The 9,874-nt window shown below is 42.5% G+C and overlaps 1 protein-coding gene across 1 annotated transcript; it reads right to left on the bottom strand.

Annotated features, from left to right (window-relative positions):
• Positions 1-2,395: 2,395 nt before the first annotated feature.
• LOC132797764 (uncharacterized) lies at positions 2,396-8,777 on the bottom strand. Its single transcript, XM_060809543.1, has 2 exons — positions 8,670-8,777; positions 2,396-3,434 (listed from the first exon to the last, which is right to left on the bottom strand). The coding sequence occupies exon 2, from the start codon at positions 3,414-3,416 to the stop codon at positions 2,697-2,699; it is 720 nt and encodes a 239-aa protein (XP_060665526.1). The 5' UTR covers positions 3,417-3,434; positions 8,670-8,777; the 3' UTR covers positions 2,396-2,696.
• Between the last annotated feature and the right edge of the window lie 1,097 nt (positions 8,778-9,874).

The following is a 9,874-nucleotide window of genomic DNA, read 5'->3' as shown; positions in this document are numbered from 1 at the left end:
TTGGTGGATGGAAACAAAAACAGGGCAATGTTGTGATATTTTTTTTTAAATTCTCTATAACTATTGATTCTATGTACTCTAAAAGCGTTAGTTTGCATTTTTTAACTATTTCAATATCATTTTCATTTGAGCGTCGTTCTTCTTATAATTCATGTTTATGCACTTATTAAAAAATACTTCACTCATCTGCAAAGTTGTACACAGTCAACACACAAGCTGTACAGCGTGTTTAAAAAAGAACAAATGTAGTACTCACTCACTAATGCATGCTGTTCACAAATTTATTTTGTTTTGTCCGTGCGTCAACACTTCACTACTGTACAGATCTGTTATGCCACAAATGAGTATGTTACATTCACGCAAAAGTCTACTCCGTATATTGCCAATACAACACTGCGTTGGAGGCGTACATTGCGTTTTTAGATTCCGTGCTACTTGCCGGTAACAATTCGGTTATCTTTGGCTTGGATGCGAACGCAGTGTCCCCCATGTGGTTCAGCAAAGCGCTCGAGCATGCTAGTGGCGACTTGAACCACCAACGGGGTGAGCTGCTGACTTTTTGGATTCAAGAATCCCGAGCCGGCGTGTTTAATGAGGTCAGCAGTTTGTATACATTCGATAATCACCGCGGACGGAGTGATAAATAAGTTTAGCCGTCTGACGGCTGACGGATCAGTTCCTTATCAACAAACTAGAACCACTTAAGAATTGCAACAGGCAAATAAGTAAAATTTACTGTTTACTATACAATACAAATTTGTAATTGGAGAACAGAATATTGCATACTTTTAAGCTGATCATGCAAAAAACATAAAAAAAAGAAAGAAAGCTACAGTCGAGCTTACTCGACTGTGAGATACCCGCTACCCATTTTGAATAAAACCAAAAAATATACCAACATAATATAATGTAAAAATACTTAAAATATGCCAAATTGTATATTTTGTACATCGATATAGTACCCCAATCAAAATATTGCACAGACGGCACAATATACCAGATTCTCAGCCAAAGTAACTAAGGCGTTTTTGCCCATACAAAAGAATTGTTTATTTTTTTTATTTATTTGGACGTTGACGTACTAACGGCAGTACCATCAAGTGGCCCAGCGATACCAAGCACGGGCTAGTTGACGCGCGCACAAAACAAAATAAATTTGTGAACAACATGCATTAATAGAAAACCGCGAATAAATATTAAAAGAACCTGGACAGCTAATTACGTTAACTTAAAATATGTTAGGATATTTGTATAAGAAGATGAAAAACATTTAAATACTTGATAAATATGCTAATAATAAGGTTTTGAGCAGAGGAATAGATTTACTAGAGCAAACTGCGTTATTAAGATTATTATAATTCACACATCGAATACGGAAGGGATTATGGCAAGCAAAGTTAGTAGTTCTACGAGAAATGAAAAGAGGAAACAAATTCCTAGTGATTCTCATTTGACTTAACAGCTTCAAGGAGTCTATTTCACCATTAATTAGTCTCTGTATGAAGACAGCACCTTGCATAGTTCTACGATCAGAAAGAGAAGAAAGGTTTAGTAATAAAAGTCTACTGCGATAAGGTGGTAATCTAATATTAGGATTCCAATTTAAACTACGAAGAGCAAATAACAAGAATTGTTTCTGCACCGACTCAATCCTATCTTGATAAACCCTATACTGGGGATTCCAGACAAGAGATCCGTACTCAATAATAGGACGAACCAGTGAGACGTACAAAGTTTTGGTAATGAAGCGATCGTTAAACTCATTCGACCAGCGTTTTATAAATCCCAGAACACCCATGGCCCTATTTACAGCAGACAGAATGTGATTATCAAATTTTAGTTTAGCATCAAGCAGAACCCCCCAAGTCATTCACAACTTCAATTCGCACAAGAGAAGTGTTATATAAAACATAGTTATTTACATGGGAAGAACCCCTACAAAAGGTCATAAACTTACATTTATTGCTATTGAGATGTAACATATTTACTCTGCACCATGATTCAAGACGATTAAGGTCACATTGCAACAGTGACATTGCAAGACTATCATTAAATGTCAGGCAAAGCTTGACGTCATCAGCGTACATAAGTACACGGGAATGCTCAATAACAGAAGGAAGATCATTTATAAACAAAGTGAACAATAGAGGACCGAAATGACTACCCTGGGCAGGGTTGCCAATGAAAATTTATACATTTCCCCAAAAATCGGGATAAAATTCCCCAATTTGGGGACAAAAATCCGCTGATTCCCCACAAATTCCCCACATAGGTTTTTTTAAATGAAAGTAGCTGAGTATAACTCATATTAGTATTTTTAATTAATTAAAATAAAAACTCAAACAGTTAACATTCATTGAAAAATTACAAGAGTTTTTGCAATTATTATATTTTCCGCTTTATTCGCGAACAAAGAGACTGGACCTAATTGTTGTTGTTAGACGACGAAAACGAAAACGGAGTAAATGACGCGCTGTAGAGTGTTCGATTTCAACTGTGTTTATAATTCTATGCTAAGTTACATTAAGCCTAACTTAACTAGAGTGGCGAAGCGAGGCGAATTCGCTCAGAGAGCAAAACGAAAGCTTTATTGCGCTCGCTTCGCCCTAATTCTAATAACTTCATTTGACAACTTCATTATCTTAACTAATGTACATCAAATGCGCCAGCACCGGCCCCGATGAACGGCTGTGCCTTCATGCTAATGGCAGAGGCGCCAATTTGTGAATTGGCCGTTTAAACAGCCCTCCTGTGCTGGTTCGCACGTCTGCGACGCGCACCGCCCCGTCCGCTCCCGGGTATACCGCCACGACTCGCCCCACCATCCACTGCATCGGCGGCTGATTGTCCTCTGCGACGACGACGAGCTCTCCGATTCGCAGATTTGGCTGCAACCGGTCCCACTTGGCCCGTGCCTGCAGGCCCAGCACATACTCCCGGGACCATCGCTGCCAGAACGCTCGCTTGAGCGACGAGACAGCTCGCCATCGCCTTAAGCAACTCAGACCCTCCTGGTCCGGGGTCCGCGATGCTGCCGGTGCCACCAGTGGTCCGCCCACCAGTAGATGCCCGGGGTTAGCGCCTCGCCGTCGTTGGGGTCTTGGCTTACGGCTCCTAGCGGGCGGGAGTTGAGCACCGCCTCGACCGCCACGACCACTGTCTGCAGCTCCTCGAGCGTGAGCAGGGCGTTGCCCACCGTCCGTAGGAGTAGGTGCTTTGCAGACTTCACACCTGCCTCCCATAGTCCTCCGAAGTGAGGAGCCCTCGGCGGTATGAACGCAAATTCGCATCCGCTTCTTGATGCGAAGTCGCGAACTGCGTTCTCCTCGGCCTCGACTCGCCTCCTTAGCTCCTCCAGATGGCGACTTGCTCCGACGAAGTTCGTCGCGTTGTCGCAATGGACTCGGCTCGGACATCCTCTTCGACCAACAAACCTTTGGAAAGCCATTAGAAATGCATTAGTTGACAGATCGGATATAATTTCTAAGTGAACCGCTTTTGACGCAAAACAGACGAACAAAGCTATGTACGACTTGTACGGCGGCTTTCCGCGAATCCTATAGGTTGTCTCAACCGGGCCACAAAATCTACGCCACAAATTGAAAATGGGCGGAGCGCTCGGAGTCGATCAGCAGGCAAATTTCCCATTATTTGCTTAAGCAACCGAGGTTTGCATTTAAAGCAACGGATGCATGATCGTACTGTCTGACGACAAAGCTCTTGAGCATTAACTAACCAAAGTCGTTCTCTAAGAATGCTCACGAGCGCTCTTGGGCCAGCGTGACAGTTGGTCAAGTGAAGGTACCTCACATAGCTGCGAGCAAATTGTGAGCGCTTCGACAAGAGGAGTGGAAACTTAGCATCATACGAAATAGGAGCATTTACCAGTCGCCCCCCGACTCGCAACAACGAAAACGAACACCAAGATCCTTCATACTCATGTATGAAAGGATTGAGTCGTTGTAGACTCGAGCTCACACGTGTACTCTTACGAACCCTTTCTATATCGTCTCTGAATTCGAAATCCTGCATTACTTCTATTATTTTACTGAATGCTTCTTTCAGTTCTGATGCCGTTGGAACCAGTTCAAATTGAACTGTTTTCTCTTTGCATCTTCGAATGAAGCGGAACACATAAGCGAACACTCTCAACAGACTTGTGTGCGACGAAAAACTTTCGATCGAGTCCACTAGATCTGACTTTACAACTATAGCTGTCAGTCCAACAGCTGTTTTGCGCACTTCAAATTGCGCGTCTCTTCAGAGACGAAATGGTGGTTAACTGGCCATGCGTCGTGTGGTTCCATCAAGAATGACGGACCACTAAACCACATTGACGCGCACAGTTCAGTCACATCGCAACCTCTCGATACAATGTCTGCGGGGTTCTGCTTAGTTGGAACATGACGCCATTCCACGCTCTCTGACCACTCTTGAATCTCGGCCACTCGATTCGACACGAATGTCGCGAGAGTGGAAGGATGTGACCGGATCAATGAAGAGTGACTTCCGAATCTGACCAAAGAACCGTCCGTTCAATTGGTGATCGGATTAGTCTTCGTATGCGGTGGCAGAGTTCTGCAAGAAGGTGAGCTGCACACAACTCAAGTCTAGGAAGAGTCTTAGTCTTGAGGGGAGCTACTTTTGATTTTGAGGTAATGATACTTTACAACCTTCTGCAGTTTGCGTACGAACGTAAATACACGCCCCATACGCTCTTATTGAGGCGTCGGCGAAGCCATGTATCTCTATCGGTGACGTAGGCTCTGTGAACAAATATCGTGGCACTTTTATGTTTTGCAATTGTGTCAAATTTGACTTCAATTGCTGCCACGATGTATCCAAACTCAATGGTATGGATTCGTCCCACTCCAACTTTTGAAGCCAGAGCTCTTGAAGCAGTATCTTTGCTTTTATAATTAAGGGACTCAATAGGCCAAGCGGATCGAATAACCGCGATGTCACCGAGAGAATGTTCCGTTTTGTCGCTTTAAGACCCATGAATGAATCGTCGATCCGGAATTGGAACACGTCTTCATTTGGCAACCAAATCACACCTAGAGTCTTGGTTGCGTCAGTCTCGGAGATCGTTATCGGCTTTGGTGTACTGTTTGATGCGGAGAACCCAGGAGCATTCGAGAACCACTTCGCAAGTTCAAAACCTGCTCCTAGCAGTATCTGCGACACTTCAGACTTAATTGTCTTCAGGTCCTCGACGCATGCGGCACCAGTCAACATATCGTCAACGTAGAAGTCTTGCCTGATAACTTCAGCTGCCATGGGGTGCGAGGATTTCGCAATCTCGCTCAGCTGGATCAAACACCGTATGGCCAAGAATGGCGCTGGCGCAGTGCCATATGTTACAGTATTTAATCTGAATAATCTCAACGAGTCTGATGGATCTTTCCTCCACACTATGAGCTGATAGTTTCGATCTGCCTCGTGCACCATAACTTGGCGGTACATCTTTTGATGTCGGCCGTTAATGCATATTTATGCAATCGAAAACGAAGCAGAGTCGAAAACAGCTCTTCTTGAATGGTCGGCCCGACCATAAGAATGTCATTCAACGCCTTATGTGTCGAAGTGCGACACGAAGCATCAAATACGACCCTCAGCTTTGTCGAAGTGCTTTGGGGCCGTAGTACACATTGGTGCGGAATAACATAGTGTGGTGTACTTGGAAGGATGTGACTCACTTCGGACATGTGGCCCATCTCTACATATTCTTCCATAAATTCCAAGTACATTCGCTTTAACTCGGGATCTCGAGTTAAACGTTTTTCAAGCGACAAAAACCGCCGTTTAGCAACTTCAAATGAGCACCCAAGCTGGTGCGAATCTGATTTGAACGGCAGTCTTACTTCGAAACGACCAGACGGCAATCTTCTCACATTATTTGTGAAATGATCTTCACAACTTTGTTGTTCAGCGGAAAGGACTTTGGAGGGAGAGCGCACATCTTCGACAGTCCAAAACTTCAGCAAGGTCTTGTCAATCGAGCTCAAACTTTCTTCCTGATAGCTCAGATTGACAGTCATCTTCTGATGAGATTTTTCACCAGGAGTGTACCGCCCCGAGACAATCCACCCAAGGCTTGTCTTTTGGAGGATTGGACACTCTGGACCTTGCTTGATTTGGCCAACGGACAATAGATCAAAGAATGTTTCAGCGCCGATAAGAAGATCAATTTTCTGCGGTTTGTAGAAATAGGGATCCGCTAGCTGAATATTGTCAGGTATCTTCCAGCCACTGACATTTACAGTGTGATCTGGCTGATAACCTGAGATCGATTTGAGGATCCATAAATCGATCGCGTATTCATTGCAGCCAACTCGCGACTTCACCACAGTGTGTATCTTTTCTTAACTTGAGAATTGATTCACCAATGCCAAGCAAGCTGATGCACGAGTCTTCTCTACGCAAATGCAGCCGCTGAGCTAGTTCCTCAGTCACAAAATTAATTTGTGACCCAGAGTCCAGCAAAGCTCGGGCTAAGACGAAATCGCCTGAATTCGTCTTTATTTTGATGACTGCTGTGGCCAGGATCACTTTATCTGACACGGTCGCATGCATCGCATGTGAAGTGGATGGACGATCAGGCTCAACAGCGGAGAGACTCGGGGTGGTAACGCTCTACTATTTGTAGTCGCAGAATATATGTGCAGCAACGTATGATGTGAACGGCTGCACACACGACACTTTTTTGCCTTACATTTGGCGACAGTGTGACCCTTCCGAAGACAATTTATGCATAATGCAGTTGATTTCGCGTAGTCGAATCTCTGTTTAACTGCCAAGGCAGCAAACATCGAGCAACTCACGATGGAATGATCTTCGGAACTGCAATATTCGCATATTTGGGTCTTTTGATCAATCTTATCTTTGAGCGTCGTACACGAAAACGAGCTTTTATTAAGCTGTTTAGTGGAAACGGCTTGACTATAGGACTTTGTCGAATTCTCAGCTGACAAGTGCTGATATCGACGATTAAGCACAGTTTCACACTCACTCCATAATGGAATTTTCGTGTAATCTAGCTGCTCATCCCACTTCTTCTTTGTCATTGCATCAACTTTGTGCATGACCAGGTGAATAAGGATTGCATTTGCAATCTTCTTATCATCACCTATCGACAACAAAGATCCGTATATCGCAGAGACAGTGTCAATCAAGTTTCGCAACGCTGAAGCGGAGGGCTGCGAAATCTTTGGCAAATTGAAAAGAGCAGTGATATTTTCATTAAATATCAGACAATCATTGTCATATACTCTTTTCAAACTTGCCATTGCTTTCTCATAGTTGTCCTCGGTGACTTGAAACGCTCTCACCGTTCCAAGAGCCTCACCAGAGAGACAAGAAATGAGATGATTGAATTTCTCAATGCGCGGAATTGAATGGTCATTGTCAACAAGAGTCTCAAACAAACTTATGAAATTTTTAAATTCGGAATACTTTCCGCTGAACTTTGGCAATGAGAGTTTAGGCAGACGGGTACGAGGAGCGGCAATCGGCTGAATCGATATATTGGCGGATGAAGTATCGGTCAACGATTTCACCATCGCCTTCAGCCTTGCCTTTGCAGTAATGCAAATCTCTTCTAACTCGCACCGGTAATCGTCATATTCGTCAAATGTCTCAATTCTGCTTTGATATTTGAGAGCATTTTCAATATGCGACGACAACATCTCAAGCCTGCACTCTAGCTCTGTCAAATCTCGACCGATCGTGTCATCGAGAATTTGATTATTAACTCTGCAAATGCTCTTCACGCAAATAGCAAGTTTCTTTTTAGAGCCTTCAAGAGTTTCTTTCGAATTCATTTTTTATGTAGGTTATTAGAGGAGACGACAAAAAAATATAAAAATAAAATACAAAATAAATCTTGTTGCTTCCAACAACAACAACGAAAAAGAAAATTAAAAACAAAAAAAAAATTTATTATTTTTTTGAATTATTATTTTGAACTATTTTTTTTATTTTTACTTAATTTTTTTTTTTATTATTATTATTTTTAAATTGTCCTAAGCTAACCACTAAGCTTTCTCGGACAATAATAGGGGAGTACACAATTCGAGGGAGCAAACAAGATATCGCACTGATATGCTCAACCAACGAATGTAGGGGAGCGAGTTCTAAGCGCTGCAAAGCGCGCGACAACGAAAAGTGCAAGCAACAACACAGACTACAGAGCGCAATGCACTGTGCAGATGCTGGCTTGCTAACGTATGTATGTGTGTATGTGCGCTGTTTCTAAGCGCGCGAAACGAAACGAAAATGCAAGCAACAACAACACGGAGCCGAAATGCACCGGTGCAGTGTTGGCTTGCGGGTATATACATATGTATGTATATACGTATGTGCGCTTAGCAACAGCACACAACTTACAGCGGCTACGAATCTGGTGACAAAGAGGGCGACGAAAGCGAAAATTGCAACGAACTAAGAGAAGAAGTTCGATGCAATGGAAATAAGAATTTCCCCTAGTCACTTTCACTTAGAAAACAAAAACAATATTCTGCCTAAGCGGTTCACTTTTTTAAATTAAAATATAAAATTTAAAAACAAATGCTCTACTATTACGTATGTGCCAAGAATTGAAAGCGTCACTAGAATTTTGCAACTTGGCAACCAATTCAGTTTTTCGCTTCCAATTTTTCGCACAGTACCTGGAATTGGCGATCTTTAATGATCCCAGCCACTTTCCTCTGTGTGTTCTGCTTGGTGCAGGGTATCCTCCAGCGATGATGCCGAAAAATCCACCGGTGACAAACACAAGGAGATCACAGCACTGGCACAAGACAATTGTTTGTTTATGTTTTATTTTATTTAGCGACCGGCGCGAATTTGTTTTGTTTTCTGTTTTAGATCAATCACTCGCGTTCAACAACAATTAACGTCCACCCGGGGGCGCCTTGAAAAATTACAAGAGTTTTTGCAATTATTATATTTTCCGCTTTATTCGCGAACAAAGAGACTGGACCTAATTGTTGTTGTTAGACGACGAAAACGAAAACGGAGTAAATGACGCGCTGTAGAGTGTTCGATTTCAACTGTGTTTATAATTCTATGCTAAGTTACATTAAGCCTAACTTAACTAGAGTGGCGAAGCGAGGCGAATTCGCTCAGAGAGCAAAACGAAAGCTTTATTGCGCTCTCGCTTCGCCCTAATTCTAATAACTTCATTTGACAACTTCATTATCTTAACTAATGTACATCAAATGCGCCAACATTCATATTGTTTTCCATATTTTTGTGGATAGAATTTTGTTTGACGGGTTGAACTTGACGCTGCCGCCTAGTTTTTTAATGCCTTCTCTTGCAGCCATAAATGATACAACAGTATCTGTATTCATTCGATTCCGGTTTTCCGGTTTTAAAATTCTTAAGAACACTAAATTTGCGCTCGACCGATGCTGTTGAAAAAGGCAGTATCAGCAACGACGAAATAACAATTTTCATATTTGGAAACAAGTATTCTCCCGCAGCGTTTTTCAGACGAAACACTTTACTCTAGTAACATTCAGCATCAATGTTATTTTGAAGTTCAAGCCCATGTTGACAAAAATCCAGCATTGCGTGAGCTCGCCATTCATCGTCCAATTTTTGTGCTGTCACAAATTTATAAAGGACAGGAAATCAAAAAATGTAAAAATCCCCGCATTTTCCCCACATAATGCCAATCCCCAATAAATCCCCAATCAACTTAAAATTCCCCGGGGAATTCCCCACAAATTGGCAAACCCTGACCCTGGGGCACACATGAAGTGACTTGGACACATTTAGATACAAAGCCATTATAATAAACATTCTGAATTCTGCTGGAAAGGTATGAGTATCCACTGAATTAGGCTATGAGGAAACCCTAAAAGAT

The sequence above is a fragment of the Drosophila nasuta genome, unplaced genomic scaffold, assembly GCF_023558535.2.
Source record: "Drosophila nasuta strain 15112-1781.00 unplaced genomic scaffold, ASM2355853v1 ctg18_pilon, whole genome shotgun sequence".
Classification (NCBI taxonomy): Eukaryota; Metazoa; Arthropoda; class Insecta; order Diptera; family Drosophilidae; genus Drosophila; species Drosophila nasuta.
This window is presented reverse-complemented; position numbering and strand designations above follow the sequence as displayed.